The 24,627-nt window shown below is 42.4% G+C and overlaps 2 protein-coding genes across 2 annotated transcripts; both read left to right on the forward strand.

The window, feature by feature from the left end:
- The first annotated feature begins 3,530 nt into the window (after positions 1-3,530).
- On the forward strand, positions 3,531-7,896 carry bhlhe40 (basic helix-loop-helix family, member e40). The gene is made up of 5 exons (XM_062986883.1): positions 3,531-3,885; positions 4,115-4,178; positions 4,408-4,515; positions 5,536-5,659; positions 5,790-7,896. Exons 1-5 carry the CDS (start codon positions 3,809-3,811, stop codon positions 6,620-6,622), a joined length of 1,206 nt encoding a protein of 401 aa, XP_062842953.1. The 5' UTR covers positions 3,531-3,808; the 3' UTR covers positions 6,623-7,896.
- A 4,947-nt stretch (positions 7,897-12,843) lies between these two features.
- arl8bb (ADP-ribosylation factor-like 8Bb) lies at positions 12,844-20,158 on the forward strand. The gene is made up of 7 exons (XM_062986305.1): positions 12,844-13,048; positions 15,884-15,964; positions 16,489-16,562; positions 16,829-16,922; positions 17,043-17,110; positions 18,059-18,129; positions 18,936-20,158. Exons 1-7 carry the CDS (start codon positions 12,926-12,928, stop codon positions 18,983-18,985), a joined length of 561 nt encoding a protein of 186 aa, XP_062842375.1. The 5' UTR covers positions 12,844-12,925; the 3' UTR covers positions 18,986-20,158.
- Positions 20,159-24,627: the final 4,469 nt, after the last annotated feature.

Genomic DNA, 24,627 nt, shown 5'->3' on the forward strand with positions numbered 1-24,627 from the left:
GATAATCTAGCAGGACACTTTAGTATAACTGAAACATTCTGCTGATGAAACACCACAATAAACAGACTTTACTCTTTATACAGGAGAGATTAGCAGATTAAAAAAATTGTAGATGTGTCGTCATGATGTCTGAAATCCCCTTCTGTGGTGAACAAGAATCATGCTTCGTTCCTGATGATGCTCATGTTGCTCCTGTGACATTTAGCACCGATCTGAACAAACAGGAGATAAAGTGCAGCAGGGACTGTTACTGCAGTAAACACCGTGCGTGTATGTATGAACGCATGTTTTTGATGACTGTACGGAATAAAATCCCCGTTTCACGAATCCATGAGGTATTTGGGTCAGTAAGAGGAGCTTTAAAATGTGTTTAAGATCTTTAAGATTTAATAATAAAAAGAAATCACATTCTGCACCTTCACTAATCTAAATATATTCATATTTATTTCATAACTTTTAAAATCTTAATCTTTTTACTGATGGTAATCGAATTGTACCAACATAACTATTTTGTATATCTTAATTAATTTATTATCATTTTAATCTGGCATCATTTAGAAGTATCAGACAAGAAATCCTGACTTCATACAACTCAACTGTTATGTATAACATGATCAAATGCTGATCACATAAAGCAGGTATGTGTAACAGCCCAGCTATTTGTTTTAAATATTTTTAATAATGGACTTCAAAACCATGAAGTTTTTTTTTTTATTACTGATCCAAATAAATAATAAAATAAAAACTAAACACAGATGGTGGTGTGGCGACTAGTTTTTAAACAACTAAACCACGTCTTTATGTACGTATGTCTTTATTTTTTGTGGTCAGTATGAACAGTCATGTCGGGACCTTCCCCAAACTGTCGCCAAAACACCAAGTTGAGAGAATATTTATTTCATGTGCTTGTTTGCAGTAAAAGTGGCTGAAACACGTCTGAGCTCAATATTTCAGCAGCGGTGTCCATATACTTTTGGTCATACATGTACAGTAATAATGTGATCATTATAACATGCAGTTAAACAGGGTTTGTGTGTTTAGGGAATCAGAATGTTAGTGGAGGGGGTTCGATGCTCTTTTCAGCCACGGTTGCTCACAGCATCACATTTATAAACTGGACCTGACAGCCAATCAGGAGCCACTTTAAACACCCTGATTTCACACCAGGAGCAAAAATGAAGAATAATGACTGTGACTGTGGGGAGGCAGAACGCGTCTGAATACTGACAGTTAGTTATGAGACGCTGTTTGTTACCTGATTTATTTTTATAGCTTTCACTGAATTCTGTGCAATTCAAACGTAAAGAAATTAAAACTACCATCAAAGAGAATATTGTGTGAACACACACAAACACACAAACACACACACACACACACACAAACACACACACACACACACACACCTCGAAAAAAACGTGTTAGACAAGTGCTCAGACTGGACTGGATTAATCAACTCCACTGTCACATGATCACTTTGAAATGTGGTGTGAAGGGAGATTTGTTTGAGAGTTTTGATATAATTATGTCTAAAACCTTTCCAATCAGGGCATTTGAAATAGATATATGCACTGTATGTTTGCCAAAACTTTAGTTTTGTGATATCAAAATTAGTTCTTTTTATCAATATTTAAAGAAAAACAGGTCAGTACTGCATCATAAATAAGGCATCAAGTGACATTCGTGGTGTGGCAGGTACAGAAATGCTTTTGTATCCACACTAATAAGGATTTCTGGTCTTTTTCTCAACACAACACTTGTTTACTACTAAGAAAAGAGTCTATAAATATCTGGTTGCTGTGTTTGACCTTTATGTACTTATAGAAATGCTATAGCAAACGTATAGAAGGTGAAGCACTGCAGCTTGACATTTCTGTTCTATTACATGAAGTTATCAGAGCTTTATGACACAAGCGCCACTATCAGAGGGTCTGAAACTCCAAAAATGGCATTAAAAATGCCTGTCTGTCTGAGGCTGCACACCAAAAAAGGAACTTTAAATGGTTTAAGCAAATAATAATAAAAAACACTTACATATAATGCTGTGCATAAAATAAGTGTGACTCTTGGTTCATTATGAGAATGCTGCAAACCTTATTTATTATGTAGAAGGCCACTACCGCTGGGATCCAGGGTTCGAATCACCAGCCAAGCTATTGGACAGTCAGATGTCTACAGACAGACATAACTGGCTATGTCTGAAGGAGTGGGGAGATGGCCCGATGCCTTGAGATCGATTGGCATCCTGTCCGGGGTGCATTACTGCACTGTGCTGGTGATTCTGGTAAAACTGAACCTACTGTGACCCTGACCAGGATAAAGAGTTAAAATCACACAGTGTATGAATTTGTATCATGTCATTAAACTGTCTGCTGCACATTTATGGGGGTCACTGACTGCTTTGCCCCTTTCACAAATTTTGGGGTAAACGTGTATGCAAACTGAACAGCTACGTCATGCCATCGCTTTGTGATGGTTGGCTGCACAGACGGGTCAGCTCTTTCTCCAATGCTCTGTCTCGTGTCACCTGTAGAAGACGCCCCCGATAATGCAATCCATGTCGTGATGTTGATGTCAGTGCAGCTTAATCTCAGGTGTCCAAAGTAACAACTTGCGGGACTTAATGTGGTTCAGTAGCTCCTTTTCTGTTCTGGCTGTTTTGTACATGCACTCAGTGGTGATCATCTTCCTCCATGAGGTGGAACTCCTTACCTGTCTGATACCTCCTTTAAAAAACAGCTCAAGACCCTTGTTTTTCTTTCTGCTTTTCCTGATGTGTAATTTTAATTTGCTTATGTTTTGTTTTATTGAATTTGTTTTATTAAATGGATTGTTGTTGGTTATTTTTATTTATTTATATATTTATGTATGTTAATTCATTTCCATGCTGTTTTAGGTCTGTAGTTGTACAGTGTCCTTGGGTTTCCTGGAAGGCGCTTATAAATAAAAATATTTATTATTATTATTATTATTATTATTATTATTTTTAGCAGTTTTCTGATGCACGCGTTCCCAAAAACTTAAATGCGCATGTCTGTGTCTTTCTTCAGTGTCCAGACTGAAGCTTTCTATAATTTAATATTGTTATCATTCACGTTGTAGCCTAACAGTGAAGGTACTGGGCTGGTAATCAAAAGGTTGCTGGTTGAAGCCCCACCACTGCCAGGTGGCCACTGTTGGGCCCTTGAGCAAGACCCTTAACCCTCAATTGCTTAGACTGTGTACTGTCACAGTACTGTAAGTCGTTTTGGATAAAAGCGTCTGCTTAATGTCAAAAATGTAAATGGTCATCCGTGTTGTCGCTTTTGGCCTCCCACATTGTGCTTGCAGAAGCGCGTGGTTGTACACGGGACCTGCCTGTGCCGGGGAGGGAGGGAGGGAGGAGGAGGAACCGGAGGCCGAACCGGGGGGGGGCCGGGAGCTGCTGAGAGCGCCGTCCGACACGTGAGTCTCATGTGACGGGGTGAGGAGGAGAGACGTGTCTGCAGTCACAGGGCTTTTTATTTAACACGTAGTGCAACACTCCCACCCGCACACACTCTTAATCACGCTCACACACACACTCTTACACACACACGCGCGCGCGCACGGGCACTCGTACACATTTAACCATCGACCGGAGCGTCTCCACCACCAGCGAGGCTCCGCCGCCGCCGCGTCTCCTCACAGCAGATCAGTCTGGAAAGTTTCTGCTCAACACAGGACCGGAACGTTTCGCTTCAGGTTACACGAGCAGATGATCAGAAGCTTTTAGAGGAACTTTTTAATCTCTTGATCGATTCATCTGAGTAAAATAAAGCGTCATTTCCACATGGAGCGGATTACGAGCGCGCAGCCTCCTCCGTGTCTGGCCAAACAGAACCCGCTGGACATGGCTGCCATTCCTGGGTAAGCGCGTTTCTTTTATTTTTATATATAAAACACATTTTAATTATTACTATTCTGTTGTTATGTGTGTGATATATTAGCAGTAGATTCATTACAGTATATTATAATATAGCATGATGTGTCATACGTGTTGGAACTTAAGACGCAACCCTGGTGTCCATCAGAGTTCTTATTTATATTTATATTATATTCATACTCATATTTATACTTGTTTTGTTTTGCTCTGTAGCCTGGATTTTCCCATGTACGTGTACAAACCAAGAAGAGGAATAAAACGAGGCGAGGAAAGCAAGGTATAATCTTGATTAATTAGAATTTAATTGAAGTTTGTGCGCATTTTATTTCTATATACAGTGTTTTTAATTCCAAGTCCGGCTTAATTAATATATTAAGAATAAACTGCCTCCTGTTCTTCATTTATTCACACCAGCTCTTAAACAATCAGCATGTGTCTTTATTTCTTACACATTTTATTCTCTAAGCTAAATTATTTAGATTTGAAGTTTTGCGTATTTTGCGCAGGACACCTACAAGCTCCCGCACCGCCTGATCGAGAAGAAAAGACGCGACAGGATCAATGAGTGCATCGCTCAGCTGAAGGACCTGCTGCCCGAAAACCTCAAACTGTCTGTAAGTGTCACAACACTAAACCAGACCACACCTGAAGAGATAAAGTCTGCAGCGCCACCTGCAGTGTAACATCCGGCAACTTTAAAACAATAATAAAATAAAGCCTTATTAAAAAACTCCATTTTTATTTATATTTGCACACGTGTTTGCATAAACGTTCAAAACAGCAAGCAAGTGTTTGAAATGTTATGTAAAATCTAGTAAAAATGCTGTCCATATACTTTTGAACCAAGCTCAGGTTTCATTCAGGGCTTTAACAATTCAACATTTTATCAGACGATTGTCGTTAAACCTTTTGTAAACGTTTCATCTTTCCTGTTGACATGAATTAAGTCGTATATTTTTATAAATTCATCATGTGTTTGTCTTACCGCTTAAAAATTGAGGTGGCTTTGGCATCGCTTGTAATTGGCACGAGGTACGAGGCAGGAACACCCTACGAATAGACTGGCAGCGCAGTGCATGTCGTGGCACCAAACACTCGGCCACTCGCGTACTTACACTACCCGCTGTGCGACCTCCTCGATTTTTTTAAATATCAATAATGCATTCACTTATTCATTCATCGTCTGTTTTACCACTGCTTTACCCTGGTCAGGGTTGCGGTGGGTCTGATTCATTGGGCAAAAGACAGGAATCACAGAGCACACACTTTGCACGTCTTTGTACTGTGGGAGGAAACCGGAGCACCCGGAGGAAACCCATGCGGACACAGGGAGAACATGCAAACTTCTCACTGAAAAAACTCTGGCTGCCTGGCAGGGAATCAAACCCAGGCCCTTCTTGCTGTAAGGTGGCAGTTGAAAATTGAAACAGTTGAACAGTTTTATGATAAGCCAAGTTAAAGAATTAGGTGTGATTAATATGTAAATGAATCTTATCTGATCTGATGCATTCAGCTTTATTTCTATTCTAAATGGTTGCGTCCACCCTGTAACTCAGTTCTGGTAATTTTATATAACATGATGAGTTTTGCATAACCAAAATAAACACGCTTATCAGAGTGATTCCCTCTTTTAGACTCTCGGCCACTTGGAGAAGGCAGTGGTCCTGGAGCTGACGCTGAAGCACGTGAAAGCGCTCAACAGCCTGCTGGAACAGCAGCAGCAGCAAATCATCTCACTGCAAAACGGAATACAAATCGGTGAGTCTGATGTGAAACCATGATACCCCATAAACACCTCTCCGACATACAGCAGATCTAATGTTTAGTTCTGAGAGACGTGAGATGATCTTTATGTTCTTCTCATACATCATGTGTCTTCATCTTGCAGGAGATTACAAGAACGAGAACACGGAGAGCAGTGAGGAGATGTTCCGCTCTGGTTTCCACTTGTGCGCCAAGGAGGTTCTCCAGTATGTGGCGAGACAGGAGAACGCCCAGGACCTGAGCCCATCACACATCATCAACCATCTGCACAGGGTGGCGTCCGATTTGCTACAGCACCCCGTCGGCGTTCGGCCGGACTCGCCCCCCCTCGGACGCAAGGCCCCGGAGGTCCGGGAGAAACCCGCGGCGCAGCAGGTCCGGATCCCGGAGGGTCGCACGAAAAACTGCGTCCCTGTGATTCAGAGAACATATCCGCAGAGCAGCGAGCAGAGCGGCAGCGATACAGACACCGACAGCGGCTACGGCGGAGAGCCGGACAAGGACAAGTGCGAGTCCAAAGCCCAGAGGCCGAGTTACTACGACAAAGAGGGCACCGATTTGAAATACGGCATCAAGGAGGAGTGGGATGAGCCTAACGCCAAGCGGCCAAGGACGGACTCTTCTGAAGACGAGTCTCACGCCGGGTACGCAAGCTTCTCTCCGCATAACCCACCCACGCCTCTCTGTGTGCCGTTCTACGTCCTGCCACCGATGGCGGCGGCTGCAGCCGCTTACCTTCCCGTCCTGGAGAAGTGCTGGTACCCAGGCAGCATGCCCATGCTGTACCCTGGAATGGGGGGACCCACAGCAGTCCTGTCTCCTGAAAAACTTCCCCCATCGCTGATCATGTCACACAGAGTAGTGTCCCCCGCCGGCCCTCATACGCCCATGGACTCACCTGCTCTCCACCATGCCCTGAAACATGTTCCCCCTTTAAATCTGGAAACCAAAGACTGAACTGTGTAGAATTCCTCTCCCCCCATGCACACTTAGATCCTCTGAACTTTAAACTCAAGAGTGGAGGAAACGCAAACGGGGGAAAGGATGATGAGCAGAGCTGTCCGGATACCGCTGCCCTGCCCTTTCCCCAGTGCTAATTACCACCACGAAAACATGCGCCAGCCCAGCGCCCGACTCCCTACATTACTGGCATGAACATACACGCGGGAGACAGACCGTGCAGCCGGGAAGCGCGCTGGCCACGCTGAGATGGAGCGAACCGGCGAGGAAAGTCGGGGTGCAGCTTCTCGAGTCACTGTGAAAACGATGAGCAATGCTGAGTCTGGTTTGAGGAAGGACTGCGCCAGGGGGGCATCTGCTCCCCCCGCACATGAGCTGAATGTTTTAATGATATATATACTGTATACATTTATAAACCCGTTTCCAAAATGTGATGTGCGGACAGTCTGTGAAATAAAACATAGACGCGGCCCTTTGCACACACACCTTTCTGTTCTGAATGTAAAACACGAGCTCTAGACTAGAGAGGTTCCTGTAGATGCTGCTTTTTTAAGGCTCCATGATGTCGAGCCTCTGTGACTGCTTTGAAAACAAAGACTGCTCTTCTAGCCTAGAATGCTTCCAAATAACGGTCTGCTTTACTTGACCAGAGCTTTTTACATTAAACGACAGCCTCTCTCTTCCTGTCGATCGGACTCCGGTTCTTCTCACGTACGTTTGCGGGGCCCTGAAACAGCTTAACCTGTAAATAAGGGTGTAGTCACAGCCAGCTTTTATTCCTATAGAGAGAGATCATGAGTTTGTAATTTATTCTTGTTTGTGCGAGTAGACAGATGCTTGTGAGGTAAATAAATACCTTGAGTAAAAGCTTATCATATCTCTCATTTTAATACGTGACCCACTGCATCGGCGGTTCGTGTCGAATGCAGATCATGTACATAGACAGAACTCTGGAGGTTGAATCTAATCCACCCGTGTCATGTCCACTTCTGGTCAAATTAAGACAGATCTTTATTCATGCTGTTGCCTTGACTTGTTAAAAGCAGTAAAATTATAACGTGTAATTATTATAAATTCTGGATTGTGTAGAAGAGCGAGAAGACGTGAATGTACAATGTTTAAACCATATACTAGTTTTGTATAGCAAGAGGTACTTGGGATTTTTATTTTGGGACCTAACAGAAGGTTGTTTGTTGTATATATTTTGTCAGGAAATGATATTGACACACATTTAAAAAGTATTAATAAAGATATTTTTTTCCTGTGGAGAAGCCGCATGTGTTCCTGGTCTTTATAAGCCACGTTTAGCTGTAGACACCATGTGCCTGTTTCTCAGCCGGTTCTTATGTAATCTCTGATATAACCTGTGTCTCATCGGCCAGGTCTCGTGTTTCTCGGTGGACCTGACACACAGAAATACGTGACGTGCACGAGCATCTCAAGCAGCTTGAGTATCTAACAACAATCAGTATTTTCAATCTGCCCGGTTCCTTTATTAATATTGATGATAGAGTGAGAGGAAACAATAGTGTTCTGCGTGTCTGACATTATATTAAAATCTGTCACCACAGTGACTGGTCATTCGTTGAAGCTGCTGCATTCTTAGAACTCCGTCATGGTCCCGTTAAAACATTTAAATTTTTTTTAAACATTTGCTGCTTTTAGCGTTTTACAACTGTGCCCGTATACAATTTGAGCAATTGAGAGTTAAGCGTCTTGTTCAGTGGCAGTGGTGATGCTTGACCCGGCAACCTTCTGATTACTAGTCCAGTACAATGTGAAATGCCACTCATCACATGTAAACCCACGCTGCTCCTCATGCTACCTGTTCAGTGTTGCATAATATCACACAAAGCGTAAATCTATTTTTTTTTACTGCTTTTGTGTCTTTTGTATGAGCTGCTACTGTAACAGGCTTCAGGCCGCATGATAAACATGTGACAGTGCCGTTTTTAGGCTGGTATGGTACAAGATGACACATTAATAATCGCTTTAGTCTAATTGTGACCTTATTTAGACCTTTATTATTTAGATGTGACCTTCTTAGACATTATTTTAACAGTTAATGAGTAATTAATACATGTAAAAACACACAAAGAAAAATAATAATCCAGCCTACAAAATAATAATAATGAAAAAAACTTACAGTGAATTACTGCCTAAAAGCTACTATATCACTTGATAATGATTTCTAAAAAAAACAAAAGTAATTAGCCATATAATTATAATAGTTTATATTTTCATAAACATTAATAACATTACACCAAACATAACGTTTCATTATCAGTGATTTTATCAGTATAATAAAAGCACAATGTCTTCATGTCTTTAGATGATGGATTTGCAGTAGCCATTATTGCTACAGTGTATCACAAAAGTGAGTACACCCCTCACATTTCTGCAGATATTTAAGTATATCTTTTCATGGGACAACACTGACAAAATGACACTTTGACACAATGAAAAGTAGTCTGTGTGCAGCTTATATAACAGTGTAAATTTATTCTTCCCTCAAAATAACTCAATATACAGCCATTAATGTCTAAACCACCGGCAACAAAAGTGAGTACACCCCTAAGTGAAAGTTCCTGAAGTGTCAATATTTTGTGTGGCCACCATTATTTCCCAGAACTGCCTTAACTCTCCTGGGCATGGAGTTTACCAGAGCTTCACAGGTTGCCACTGGAATGCTTTTCCACTCCTCCATGACGACATCACGGAGCTGGCGGATATTTAAGACTTTGCGCTCCTCCACCTTCCGCTTGAGGATGCCCCAAAGATGTTCTATTGGGTTTAGGTCTGGAGACATGCTTGGCCAGTCCATCACCTTTACCCTCAGCCTCTTCAATAAAGCAGTGGTCGTCTTAGAGGTGTGTTTGGGGTCATTATCATGCTGGAACACTGCCCTGCGACCCAGTTTCCGGAGGGAGGGGATCATGCTCTGCTTCGGTATTTCACAGTACATATTGGAGTTCATGTGTCCCTCAATGAAATGTAACTCCCCAACACCTGCTGCACTCATGCAGCCCCAGACCATGGCATTCCCACCACCATGCTTGACTGTAGGCATGACACACTTATCTTTGTACTCCTCACCTGATTGCCGCCACACATGCTTGAGACCATCTGAACCAAACAAATTAATCTTGGTCTCATCAGACCATAGGACATGGTTCCAGTAATCCATGTCCTTTGTTGACATGTCTTCAGCAAACTGTTTGCGGGCTTTCTTGTGTAGAGACTTCAGAAGAGGCTTCCTTCTGGGGTGACAGCCATGCAGACCAATTTGATGCAGTGTGCGGCGTATGGTCTGAGCACTGACAGGCTGACCCCCCACCTTTTCAATCTCTGCAGCAATGCTGACAGCACTCCTGCGCCTATCTTTCAAAGACAGCAGTTGGATGTGACGCTGAGCACGTGCACTCAGCTTCTTTGGACGACCAACGCGAGGTCTGTTCTGAGTGGACCCTGCTCTTTTAAAACGCTGGATGATCTTGGCCACTGTGCTGCAGCTCAGTTTCAGGGTGTTGGCAATCTTCTTGTAGCCTTGGCCATCTTCATGTAGCGCAACAATTCGTCTTTTAAGATCCTCAGAGAGTTCTTTGCCATGAGGTGCCATGTTGGAACTTTCAGTGACCAGTATGAGAGAGTGTGAGAGCTGTACTACTAAATTGAACACACCTGCTCCCTATGCACACCTGAGACCTAGTAACACTAACAAATCACATGACATTTTGGAGGGGAAATGACAAGCAGTGCTCAATTTGGACATTTAGGGGTGTAGTCTCTTAGGGGTGTACTCACTTTTGTTGCCGGTGGTTTAGACATTAATGGCTGTATATTGAGTTATTTTGAGGGAAGAATAAATTTACACTGTTATATAAGCTGCACACAGACTACTTTTCATTGTGTCAAAGTGTCATTTTGTCAGTGTTGTCCCATGAAAAGATATACTTAAATATCTGCAGAAATGTGAGGGGTATACTTACTTTTGTGATAAAATGTATGTCTAGTAGTACGTGACCTGTATTGCTATATTGCCGCCGGTTCTCTAGCTTTTTATCAGCTAAGCTGCAAACTTGGAATAATATACAGGACCAGTTGTCTTTTAGGACAGAAGTGTGGCCTGCACCTCCAAGTATCACGAGCCCACGGCCACTGGTACAATACACAGTATCATAGCATGATACTAAAACCAGGTTGGACCCCATACTGATCCTAAAACAGCTTTAATTGTTGTTGGCGAGGATTTTACAAGGTGTTGGAAACACTTGGTCCGAGTTCACACATATCATATCACGTAATTGCTGCAGGTCAGTTGTGGAGGCTGCTTAAGTCCACAGCACTGTAAAGTTGGTGGCTTATGCTTTGAAATGAAATAATATTACTCTACATTTATGTCGTTATAAGATGGTAAAATGTGAGCATTAAATGACACAGTCAACAACAAGCTGTGGCACTCAAACAATGCTCAACTGGTATTAGGCACCTCAAAAAACACTTTCCACACTTTTTACTGGCGTCATTATTTATAATTGTTTTAAATCTTTGTCTTTAATTACTCGGATTTAGTGCTAACAACACTGCTAGAGCTTGCCATTAGCATGTGGTCACTGCCAGCATCCAGCGCTGTACCTTTACTGCCATCATGTGGACAAAAGTGTAACTTCAGATTTATCTGAACAAGAGTCTGTAGTTGGACGGGGTTTTATAATAATGCAGTTTTACTGCCATCGTGTGGACGAAAGTGGAATTGCATGCTGGTCACAAAATGCTAAGATTAAGGTCACTGTTTAGGGCCAATGTTAATATTTTTATAGTTTTATAAGTCGTAATATTTTGAGAATAAAACAGTAATATTTACAATCAAAATCTTTATTTATTCGTACCAGGTGTACAAGGAACTTCTCTTGGTGCAGGTGCCAACATAGTTAGATGTAGTAAAATAATATAGAAAAAGTATATAGACATTTATAACATAAAGTGACAGTACACTAACAAACTTTAGGTAATAAAAATGCAGTGGAATAGAAATATAAAAGTAAACTAACAAACTTCACGTGTGTTTGTTTGTTTATTAGGATTTTACCTTCATGTTTTACACTTTGGTTACATTCATGACAGGAACTGTAGTTACTCATTACACAAGATTCATCAGATCACAAGGTTATATCGAACACAGTCATGGACAATTTTGTATCTCCAATTCACCTCACTTGCACGTCTTTGGACTGTGGGAGGAAACCGGAGCACCCGGAGAAAACCCACTCAGACACGGGGAGAACATGCAAACTCCACACAGAAAGGACCCGGACCGCCCCGCCTGGGGATCAAACGCAGGACCTTCTTGCTGTGAGGTGACAGTGCTACCCAGAAATTTAAGTGATTCTAATTTTAAGCAGTAGATTTAGATTTCAAAAATAAAGTCAAAACATCCAGCAAATCATCTCCTGGTGTTAAAATAAACAACTGATTAAAGATTGGTAATGTTATAGTTTTGTATTGATTTTCTCAATCTCCTGGCACATCAGAATCAGTTTGTCATTAGTATACAATGCTGATTACTTTATTCCTGAAGTATTTCGAGTCTGTGCCACAAACATGATCATTCTAAATGATCATTTCTGTCTCTCCTGACAATTCCTCTCAAAAACGTTGTGATTTCTTTAATTGCTTGTGTAATTTTGTAATTTTGTAATATCTTTTTATATATCTTATATGCTTACATTTCTGTTTTTTAATATATGTATAAACACTTTTATATTTTTATATTCTTGAAAGCTGCTTAAACATTACAAATTTCCCCCTGTGGGATAATAAAATCTTATCTTATCTTAAAATGTTAGATGCACATCTCTGTGCTTCTTTTTTCAGTAGATCAGTTTCACTTCGGGGGTTAGGTCAGGTGTAGAGGACTGCAGTGCTGTATATTGCCTTTTGTTCTACCTGTAACTGTTGCTCCTGCTGTTTTCAGGTCGTTATGCAACTGATTTTGGGCGTCTGGTGGCCAGCCAGGGCGTGGCGTCTCATTCCCTGACCCCTTATGCCACACCTACACCGCACTGTCGGCTGAAGAACGTGTGAAACGATTTGAGACGCTTCCCATGTTCAGGGTTGAAGAAAACGCCTGGCTTTCATCCTGCTCCCTCTGTAGGGAGCGAAAGGTCGATTTGAGACGCGCCCGCTGTCATATGACCCGCTGTAGTTGGAGTACGGAAGCCAGTGCAGAGACCAGTGCTGATACTTGTGTGCATTCCAGTCGGGATCTTTGTGTCTGGGTTGTGTGTGCTGGCCTGCAGGATGCTGGCTCTCATTAATCGGCTGCTGGACTGGTTCCGGGCGTTATTTTGGAAGGAGGAGATGGAGCTGACCCTGGTCGGGCTGCAGTACTCCGGTAAAACCACCTTCGTGAACGTGATCGCGGTGAGACGGAGCTTCAACACCCGGAGATTCAGTCCCGCATCCTGGATGTGTGGATCCGGCCTTTATTCCACCTACTTTCACTTTGATTTTATACACAGGCTGTAAAATTCTGATTAGTTTCATTAGGTTAAAGTGTAATGATTCATTTCAGTCTGGTGTGATTCCTGCTTCCTCATCACGAGGTTCTGATTCAACTCAGCTGCAGTGTGAGAGTCATTATTATTATTATTATTATTATTATTATTATTATTACATTATTATTATTATTATTATTATCACTATTATTATTACTATAAAATTATTATTATTATCAATATTATTATGATTATAACTATTATTATTATTAAGTATTATTATTATTATTATTATTACATTATTATTATTATTATTATCATCACTATTATTATTATTATTACTATAAAATTATTATTATTATCAATATTATTATGATTATAACTATTATTATTATTAAGTATTATTATTATTATCATTGTATTTTTATTGAATTATTATTTTATTGTTAATAATATTTAATTAATATTATTATGGTATTATTATAATATTTGTTATTAATCATTATTAACTTCTATTATTATTTATATTATCAGTATTAATATTATTAAGTTATTATTTCATTATTATTATAAATATTATTATTTCATTATTATTATAAATATTATTATTAAATTATTATTATTATTATTATCATCGTCATCACCACCAATGTCACATTATTAATATCATTAATATTGAGTTATTTCTATTATCATGAATTAATTATTATTATTTGTAATTAATTTGATGATGATGATTATTATTGTTATTAAATTATTATAATTTTTATTATCATAATTGTACTACTATTATTTTTATTATCATATAATTACTGTATTATTTTGGTATTATTATTATTGCAGTATATCATAAGGATCTTATTCAGCAGTGACTAAATGAACAATAAATCTGCTCTTTGTTTTATCAAGTTGATTAATATGCCCAGTGCCCAGAGTGCCAACAGTGCTCCTGGCATCACATTTGACTCTGACTTGAAACAAACTGGTCATTTAATTTTATTCAATCAATGGCTTTACTCTGGTTCCACTGGGAGACACTTTATCAGAGGGCCTTGGTCGCCTCAGACACAGCCAATCACGTCTGTGTGGACGCCCGGCTGGACTGATAGTGGTGGGCTAGAGTGACAAACCACAGCGCCACCCGAGTGCCACGTTCATGATAACAGAACAAATAAACACGTCATATTCACACATCATCTAAACCTCACGCTTCATTCTCCAGTTCAGTCGTGATTTTTCATCCTGATGTTCGTACTCGGTTCACGTTTAGATGCTGATTTGTTCCCGTCAGCACCGTGAGCTTCTGTCAGACGAATAAAAATGATAAATAAGTTTTCATTTCTGTTCCTGCGCCGGCCTGAAACTAACGTCTCTGTAAATCACTGGCTGGCACTACGAGGTCCTACATCTTGTTTTGGCCTGAACTGTTGTCTGGCTGTGACGGCGTGAGCTCGACTCTAACGGACCATAATTCCCCTGGACTGACACAAATACGTGTCTAATGGAGACTGTAAATGTACATCAGCGTACGCTAACGGTTTAACACGGTTCTGTTTGGATTCCTGAACGTTCGTCAGGGTTAAATGGAGAAGGTTCTTAAGAATCAGTAACATTAACCACACATGGTCGGACATCAAGTCGATAAACGTACAAAACGTTCACGTTTACCACTGCATTAATTCAGACGTTTCCAAAATTGGATGTTGTAGCTGCTGGAGGTGTCACGCCCAAATAAATCGGTGTATCTTGAGTAAGTCTGTACCACAGCTGAGTGTGATGACTCCCATAGGAACAGTGAGATGTTTTCCAGTGATTATCTCCTCCCACAGCGCTCAGGTCTCATCAGTACACAAGCGCCACACCAGCCTGAACAGCAAGCGTCTGTTATCGCTTTATAGATTTTATTTTCTCTGGTGCGGGGTAGAAAAAATGAGCATAAACGCTCACGAAGCTCCTGCAGGATACAGATTCAGTTCTCTTCAGCACACAGAGCACCAGTGCTGGGAAGGAACCAGTGATTCCAGTTAGCGTGAGGTCATGCCTGATGTAATGCTACTGGATAACGTGAGCCGAGCTGTCGGCTGATAGCACCACCGATCCCAAGCGCCCCACATAATATATAGTATATTTATTTATTTATTAGAATTTTTGGTTACATTCATGACAGGACAGGTAGTTACTGCTTACACAACATTTATTAGTTCACAGTCTGTGGGAGGAAACCGGAGCTCCCGGAGGAAACCCACACAGACACGGGGAGAACATGCAAACTCCACACAGAAAGGAATCGAACCCAGGACCTTCTTGCTGTGAGGCGACAGCGCTGGCCACTGATTATGTACAATTAATTACACATTAATCATATGTTATGGATGTAACATGTATAAAATATATGATCCACCTCCAGCTTTTTGGCAGCAGTTTCTGGTTTCAGCAACCTCGTGCTGTGAGGTTTGTTCCATGTTTCTCTTGGCTGTTTTGTGACTTACCGTATGAGTTGTTAATGTGTCCTTAAAAAAATGTTGGCCAGAAACTACTGGGACAGTAAAGTCGTGTTTCCTTCAGACATTTTAGTCTCATTAGAGATTTAAAGTCCGGCCACGTGGAACATCAGGCGACGAGCGTGAAGTGATTTGGTGATGAGGTGAAAATCTGCTGCCTGTGTAACTGTAGGAATGTTGAAGAAGTTATGCTGTATAAACTTTATTAAATATTATTTTTTATTGTTAATCTCTTGTCTCGTCTCTCTGTGTTTTTCCAGTCGGGTCAGTTCAGTGAGGACATGATCCCCACTGTGGGTTTCAACATGAGGAAGGTGACCAAAGGAAACGTCACAATAAAGGTAGTCGAGTCGTCTTCGCCACACTGTCCTTCACTTCACTGCACTAATGCGCTACCACACTCGGGCCGCTTCTTTTCACCCGCCAGTGTCGGGTTCACACACAGACCTCTAATCCTGGAGACTGCATACCGCATTGGCTGTGAGAAGATTCCCCGTCCGACCTTCCCTCCCTCAAACACGGTCCTTCGTGTTTGTATTTGTGTGGATGTTTGTACAGGTTCGAATGATCTTGAACATTTGCTGAGGCTTTCTTGACCAACATCGGTGCCCAGCTCATTCAAATCAGTTCTTTTGACTGAATGGGCACAAATTTTCATACACAGAAATACTTGACAGTCCTGTAAGAAGCCTTCTCAGAAAAGCGGCTGTTGTTGTTGAGGTTCCTGTATTTTATTTTGATTAACTCTTGGTCAGGTGTCCGTATACTTTTGTCCATACAAGTGTGTTCATGTCTGAATCACATATTCATGGATTCTTTCGTTTAATGTGGGATTTATGAAGCACTTTTTCTTTTCTATGTGTAGATTTGGGATATAGGAGGGCAGCCTCGCTTCAGAAGCATGTGGGAACGGTACTGCAGAGGAGTCAACGCTATAGTGTAAGTGCTGGGGCGACACCCCAAAACCTCCTGAAATCTATTTATGGGACTGAGCCATGATGATGCCACCAATGTTTGTTGAGCAGGAGCATGTTTATCTGCTAAATGGTAAAAACAAAATGACCTGGACTCCAGATAAGCACCAGATTTGGGTATTTCAAACCGAAATGTGGTTACGTCAGCAATATGTTTTATGCTGATTCATTATTTTGGTGGTTGCCTGAAATGTGCCGATAAATCGATTTATTTGTCATTATATCTTCCAGGTACATGGTGGACGCCGCTGACTGGGATAAAATCGAGCCTTCGAGAACCGAACTGCACAGCTTATTGGAAAAGCCTCAGCTCCAGGGCATTCCTGTAAGAGTTTCACACCGCTCAGTCTATTACAGATTCAAAATGTTCCAGCCGTGACCACACTGCTGATTAGTTTTAAGGGTTTTAATCTGTTTAAGATTAAAATGTTTTGCTGTTTTGTAGATTCTCGTGCTGGGTAACAAGAGAGACCTCCCCAACGCCCTGGATGAGAAAGAGCTGATTGAGAGGATGTAAGAGGATCTTTTTGTCTCTTTTTGTGATTGATTGGTGTGCAAACGTTGATGGTTGTGTGGTTTTGAAAAGGTTATATGCACCGGGGTGTAAAAAAGTAATCACCCCCCTTTCCATTCAGTGTTTTTAATATTTTAAACACCCTGTATTTATATTATACCCTGTTATAGAGTATTTATATACACCAATCAGCCATAAAATTAAAACCATCTCCTTGTTTCTATACTCACTGTTCATTTTATCAGCTCCACTTACCATATAGAAGCACTTTGTAGTTCTACAACTACTGACTGTAGTCCATCTGTTTGCTGCTGGAGTTCTTAAACACCTCACTGTCACTGCTGGACTGAGAATAATCCACCAACCAAAAATATCCAGCCAACAGCACGCCACTGACCACTGATGAAGGTCTAGAAGATGACCGACTCAAACAGCAGCAATAGATGAGCGATCGTCTCTGACTTTACATCTACAAGGTGGACCGACTAGGTAGGAGTGTGTAATAGAGTGGACAGTGAGTGGACACAGTGTTTAAAAACTCCAGCAGCGCTGCTGTGTCTGATCCACTCATACCAGCATAACACACACTAACACACCACCACCATGTCAGTGTCACTGCAGTGCTGAGAATCATCCACCACCTAAATAATACCTGCTCTGTGGGGGTCCTGTGGGGGTCCTGGACTACAGTCAGTAATTGTAGAACTACAAAGTGCTTCTATATGGTAAGTGGAGCTGATAAAATGGACAGTGAGTGTAGAGTGTAGACCAATAAGAGCTACTAAAAATTTCTCTAAGGGAGTGTGTGAATGTGTGCGTGTGTGTTGAGTCTTTCCTGCCTTTTGCCCAATGAATCAGACCCACTGTGACCCTGACCAGGATAAATTGGTGGTAAAACATACAGTGATTGAATGAATGTCTGAATGAATTCTGTCGTCTCTTTTCAGGAACTTGGCAGCCATACAGGACCGAGAGATCTGCTGCTACTCCGTCTCATGTAAAGAGAAGGACAATATAGGTGAGAATGGTGATGATGAAGGTGATGGTAATGATGATGGTGACTCAGGCTGGGTTTGGATTTGCTGTGTCCTGTGAGTCAGCAGATAGTGAGAAAATCAATATAATAAAATCAGATAAACGAGCCGAACCCACAGAGCCCCAGTGCAGGGTCAGTATGGAACTGATATCAATACGCCTGGTGTGTTTGGACATCAGCGCTAATCTGATCTGACCATAAATGACAGAACTGGTTCTGATTTCGGAGAGGTCAGCGCTCACAAGGTGTGTGAAGTGGGACCTACTGACTATTAGTAATAAAAGACACTCAGACACTCAGAATTTTTTTCATTAGTTGAATAATTGACGTCTGTGTATTTTGGACACTTTGGAGCAACTTATGCTGCCATCTAAAGGACATCTCGTTGTAGGGAGAGTGTTCCTATCTATAGTGATAGACTGAAGGTGCTAGACCGGCCTGCCTGCACTCCAGGTCTGTCTGCTATTAAAAAAGTGTCACAGAAAAAAAACCTAAACTATTTAGTCAGTTCATCAAGCATTATGCCTGATTCAAACTTATCTCTCTCACAGTGCGAGGTAGAGCCACACGTTGGCCTCCGTATTCAGTTGTCCTTGACTAGCGCCTGGAACTTGCTTTTAATTACTTAATATTTTAAATTTGCTTTTAAATGCGGTGTAGTGCTGGTGGTTTATGAGCCGTGCTGGATTTCCTGTTCTGTCAGTGCCGATGCTAATGGATCGATACGGCAGGACGTTCAGAATGCGTCAGTGTTAATCCGACGTGCTTCTCTTCTCCTCTTCTCACAGATATCACGCTGCAGTGGCTAATTCAGCACTCCAAATCTCAAAGGAGCTGAGAGAGGACACGCCTCACTCTGCCCGCCCTGCTGCCAAGGTCTCTCCATCGCCCCTGTCCTGTCCTGTCCGGGCACGACCAGACCCAAAATGAAGATCCATGCGACTTACTCCAACACAGCGTCCAAGCACAAACCAAAAACCACCCTTCTTTTTTTGTTAGGGCTTTAACATCGACCCAGATAGAACCCGTTCACTCAGACTCGCTTTGCCTTTCTGCTTTACTGATAACGGATCCTGTGCTTCTCCTACACTACACTGTTCCACGCTCGCGTCGCTTCGCTTCCACGCTAAAGCCAAAACTCTACCGTTACCGCCGGGCTGAACCGCAGCCCTCGTTTCGCTTTCGCTCGGTTCCGTCTGCGCGGTGCTTCGGCGTGTAGAATTTCTGTAAAGCTGAACTGGAACTCTTGGCTGTCTGGAATGATTAGAGTTTAATGTAAAATCAATTTAAATTCTGTATTTTAGTCAGTTAAAACCACAGACTATTTATTTAGCACAGTGCTAAGCAGTGCCAGCCTGCCTGATCAAGCATGTGTGTGTGTGTGTGTGTGTGTTTGGTGCAGATATGATAACGCGTATTCATTCTCGATATGTGTGTACGGTTTCACGCTTTAATTTGGGTTCGGTTTGTGATATGTGCACCATATGTGCAGCATCTGTTCCACAAGCTTTTATATTATTATTATTATTTTTATATTTGCAACCACACTTTTTATTTTTTATTTGTATCACCCCAATTTAGTCGTATCCAAGTACCCAATTGTATTTCACCTCTGCAGCCGCAGACCTATACACATACATGTAGAGATCCGTATCATACACACAGTCACACACTAATCTCTGTTATCCCCCGTCTCTGTGCAGCACCTCGATCGGCCAGCAGAGGTCGTAACTGCGGCAGTTATTAAGACCAACCAGTTGTTGTCTGTGCATCGTCAGTCCGGACTGCTTGGCGCTGAGTAAATGTTGTGCAGTAGTGATGTTTGCAGCAGGCAGAATGAATGAATGAGTGAGTCGACCTGTGTGTTACACCGGCCGAAACCATTGCGCACCCTAACCCAACACTCTGAGAGATGGAGAATGTAAGAATGTGAATGATTGTGAGCTTTTAGTGTGATATAAAACTTACTGTGTGTATAATAAGCATTAAAATGTGGAGTCTCGAATGCCAATCGGTCTCTTTAGAATGACTGAGTGTTTTTTTAACTGCATTTGACCCAGCCCGGTGTTTGTCAGGTGAATATATCCTCCTCGTACGCCATCGGGTCGCCATCGGAGAATGGGATTTTACTGTCATTTCATATCGGCCACCTGTACATTTATAGCTGGACCACCAATCACAACACGACGGTCTGTGACACTTCACAATCCAGCACAAATGGAACAGGCAGGTATGAAGGGTTTACTTAGATTTCTATTTGTTTAAATTCTGTGTAGATAAAATCTATTCAATATTGCTCACTTTTAACATATTATTATGTTTTGAATGTCTCAGGCCCTATCTGAGGATATAGAGGGCCCTGACAGACCCCCTGTGGACTTAACACGTGACCTGACTTCGCCTAAATGCCAGCCAGTTCATACACGTTTGATTCTCGGTTCTATTTTACACTGTGCAATACCTCGTTTAGCCACATGGTGGCATCACTGTGCCACGTTAACTGTGGCTGGTAAACGCATGATTTCATTCAGCTGATTCATGCCAGTTCACAGTATTTTTTTTTTTTAGAAAATTGACTCTATTTTAGATATTTTAATGCACCAAAGCGTTAGTGGGCAGAACTGGACACCATCTGGACTTCATTCCTGCACCAAAACGCAGCTCTCGTATTTATTTATTTATGTATTTATTTATTTATATATTTAGACATATTTCATGTTTTCCCGGAGTAATAGTATCTTTAAAAGGCATTCCTGTTACACGGGGGTCTGCTATGATATGTTTTTGTGCCTGAATGATCTCTAAAAAACATCTCTAGAGGAAATTTATCAATTACTGTTTGTTAATCGGCTACTGAAGTGAACAAGGGAGCGATTACTTTTTCCTCACATTGCCAGTAGTGGTGTTATTTGACATTTTATTTAATTTAGCAGACACTTTTATCCAAAGCGACTTACAGGACTCTGACAGTATATTATCTAAACAAATGAGGGTTAAGGGCCTTGCTCAACCTGACAGTGGTGGGGCTTGAACCAGCGACCTTGTGATTACTAGTCCAGTATGTTAACCACTAGGCTACAACTGCCCTTTCAATTTCAGCATTTAGCAGAGACTTACAGTTATGACTGAACACGATTTGAAGCAATAGAGGGTTAAGGGCCTTGCTCAGGGGCCCAACAGTGGCAGGCGGTGGTAGGGCTTGAACTGGCAACCTTCTGATTACTAGTCCTGTACCTAATCCACTGAGCTACTACTGCCCTATCGATGCCACTGATATCAGCTTTCAAAATCTATATCTGGTCATACAAGACAAAGCTCAGTGCTCTCTTACACTACAGATCCAGGTTCGAATCTCTGCGTGCTATCAACCGTCTGGGCGTCTACACAGACACAATCTCCAAAGGGGAGTTGTGTCTTCTCAGAAGATGCCTGAGAAAGAAGAAATGGACACGTCCGCGGATTAAACGTCTGGATTTGATTAGGTACGAGATGTTCCAGCCGTCTGTTCCTCGTTTGTTGTCTCTCATGCGTCCCGTTGTGTCCTTCTCACCGGCTGTAACGTCGCGCCGAGACAAATACGCCAACAGTTCAGTGAAAATGAATCTAAATAGCACAAACATCTTCTCTTTTAATCCTAATTAGCACCATGAGCAGAAATCCCCGCGAGTCACAGCGCAGTGTGTCGTGCCGTGTCACTGCCGTGTGTCGCCGCTTTTATTTACTCGTGTCTCTCTTCTCCCTGCACGACATCGACTTTGAGTCGGGCCCCTCTGAAGAGCGGCGTTTACGTTCCCCGTCCGTCCCCGGAGGGTCGGGCCCGGATGGCTCGGCTGAGCGCGCTCCCCAGGTGGTCCCGACGCTCGCGGTGCAGCGTAATGGAAAGCAGCTTGTCGGGACGGTCGCGAGGAGCTCTTCGCTCGGGTGTCAGGTGTGTTACATTAGCGCTGGAGACTTTAAAGCGAGGTAGATGTTCAGGACCAGATCTGAAGGTAGATAGACGGTGGAGATGAAAGCAGGTGACGCCAGACCGAGCTCGAGGTTGTTAAGGAGGCAGGAGGGGACCGGTGTAAATTTAGTAAATGAACACAGTTGCTAATGGAGCCGTTTATCACTTGAGGATTTTGTGGGTTCCTTCAAGTCCACCTCTGATTGTCTGGTATACCAACGTGCCAGCCTTTATCAGTAGTAGCGGGTCAGCGATAGACCTTAATTTATGACGGCTCAAGAAACTCCGTAGTTTCCAAACCTTTTATAGTCGAGACATGCAGTTATCCGGAACACACCCGGTGCCAGTCCATCGCAGAGAACACACACTTAGTGCCAAACCGCAGCCAACCATCACCAGGTCAAAATAACTGACCAGCAGGCGCTCAGATAGTGCAGGGGTAAAACAGGCACCTATACGGGCAATAATTGGCTCGTTTTTTGGGTTGGATTGCCAGATGGATTCCTCGTAAGTCTGCTGGTGGGTTGAGGTGCTGCACAGAGATAGTGGATAAGATCGGTGTGACTCTCCGTGCGCGATACGGATCTCCGTATGAATCTGCCTGGTGCAGGTGAAAAGAAGCGGCCTGTACTGTACACATGTCAGAGTGGGCGTGTGTTATTTAGGATTAAAGGTCTGCAGCAGTAGAGGTGAAACACAATCGAGGAAATGGATACGACTAAATTGGGAGACAATGCAAGGACAGGATTTCCAGTTAAAGACCATTAAAGCGGTTCTGGGAGCAGCTGGTACCCACGTGGTTCTCTTACTGCCCGTGTTAACGTCTTCCTCCAACAGTAAAACTCAGAACTCAGTGTCGTGTTCCACAGTAAAAGTGAAATACAGCGAGAACTCGGGGACTGAGACAGGAACACGCCGAACACACGCCGAACACGGGAGGGTAAAGAGCCCCAGACGTATCTACAGTGCAAGCGTGCAACCTCGCGCTCGGCCTAATCTCGTCGTTTGATTCTCATAAACGAACACTGGCAGCGCTGAAACCCCAGAAATGTGTTTCATTATCCAGTCAGAGAAAAAGAACCGACGCGGGAATAAATACAATCACCAGAGTGCCTGTGTTTACACACCAGAAAGAGTCCAGCGCTAAAAGATTAGAGGAAAATGAACAAACACTGCATGAAAAAAACACCAGCCTGGAACAGGGTATGCGTTCCTAATAAAGAAACCATACGAGCTACAGTCAGTAATTGAATACCCTTACAGTCATCTGAGGTAACTGGGTTACAGGGCTGGATTAGAACCATCTTCATTCTGTGTGTATGAAACACACTAGCGCTTGTATCCTGTTGTTTAAGACTGTATTAGTGATCTGTGTGTGTGTGTGTGATTTTGTGGGGGTTGGATGGTACGAGGATGTTCACGTGTGTGTACTCGTGTGTGTGTGTGTGTGTGTGTGTGTGTGAGCGAGAGTGCAGTAATGAGAGGAGTACAGCCATGCCTCTGACAGACGGCTGACGTTGATGAAGGTAAACGAGAGCAGCCGAACCTCCCTCAGGCCCGTACCGTCGCCCCCGGGTTCTCCTAATGAGGCGCCCGTCCTGCTGCTACAGACCCGGGCGCGCGGCAGATAGGAGGAGACACGAGGGAGTCGAAACACACACGTGAGAAACAGCGGGACGGAGATCTATTTATAGTACAACATCGTTTTATTATTCTGTAGAGCGTCGTTAGTTTAAAGTGTATAATGATAATAAAAAAATGACTCCACAACGACACGCCCTCAGAACAGCTACAGACAGTCAGACAGAGAGACAGACAGACAGACGTGTTTGATGCTGCGTTTTGTTTTTGCACTGAAGCTGCAATAATTCGTTTCAGAGTTCTAGAAAAAAGTTGCTAAGTGTGTGTGTGTGTGTGTGTGATTGTGAGTGTGTGTATGTGAAAGGACCGAGGGTAAGAGTGTGTATAAGAGTGCGAGTCTAAGTGTGTGTTTGTGTGTATGTATGTGTGTGCATGTATAGAATGTATGAGATTATGTGAGTGTGTGATTGTGAGTGTGTGTGTGATTGTGTGTATGTGTATGTGAAAGGACCGAGGGTAAGAGTGTGTATAAGAGTGCGAGTCTAAGTGTGTGTGTGTTTGTGTGTATGTATGTGTGTGCATGTATTAGAATGGATGAGAATGTGTGTGTGTGTGTGTGTGTGCATGTATTAGAATGGATGAGAATGTGTGTGTGTGTGTGTGTGAGTGAGTGTAAGAGTGAGTGTGTGTATGTGTGCATGTATTAGAATGGATGAGTGTGTGTGTGTGTGTGCATGTATAGAATTTATGAGAATATGTGTGTAAGTGTGAGTGTGTGTATGTATTGTAATGGATGAGTGTGTGTGTGTGTGTGTGTGTGTGTGTGTGTGTGCGTGCATGTGCATGTGCATGTGCATGTATAGAATGTATGAGATTGTGTGTGTGTGTATGAGTGAGTGAGAGAGAGAGAGAGAGTGTGTGTGTGTGTACAACTCTGAGAGTGTGGGTGTATG

The sequence above is a fragment of the Trichomycterus rosablanca genome, chromosome 24 (genome assembly GCF_030014385.1).
Source record: "Trichomycterus rosablanca isolate fTriRos1 chromosome 24, fTriRos1.hap1, whole genome shotgun sequence".
NCBI classification, from domain to species: domain Eukaryota; kingdom Metazoa; phylum Chordata; class Actinopteri; order Siluriformes; family Trichomycteridae; genus Trichomycterus; species Trichomycterus rosablanca.

Excerpts from the sequence above, each read along its gene's own strand:
- bhlhe40 (XM_062986883.1), top strand. The coding sequence starts at position 3,809 with ATGGAGCGGATTACGAGCGCGCAGCCTCCTCCGTGTCTGGCCAAACAG. Across the intron at positions 4,516-5,535 it reads CCGAAAACCTCAAACTGTCT|ACTCTCGGCCACTTGGAGAA; the intron begins GTAAGTGTCACA and ends TCCCTCTTTTAG. Across the intron at positions 5,660-5,789 it reads GCAAAACGGAATACAAATCG|GAGATTACAAGAACGAGAAC; the intron begins GTGAGTCTGATG and ends TTCATCTTGCAG.
- arl8bb (XM_062986305.1), top strand. The coding sequence starts at position 12,926 with ATGCTGGCTCTCATTAATCGGCTGCTGGACTGGTTCCGGGCGTTATTT. Across the intron at positions 16,923-17,042 it reads CTCAGCTCCAGGGCATTCCT|ATTCTCGTGCTGGGTAACAA; the intron begins GTAAGAGTTTCA and ends GCTGTTTTGTAG. Across the intron at positions 17,111-18,058 it reads AAAGAGCTGATTGAGAGGAT|GAACTTGGCAGCCATACAGG; the intron begins GTAAGAGGATCT and ends GTCTCTTTTCAG.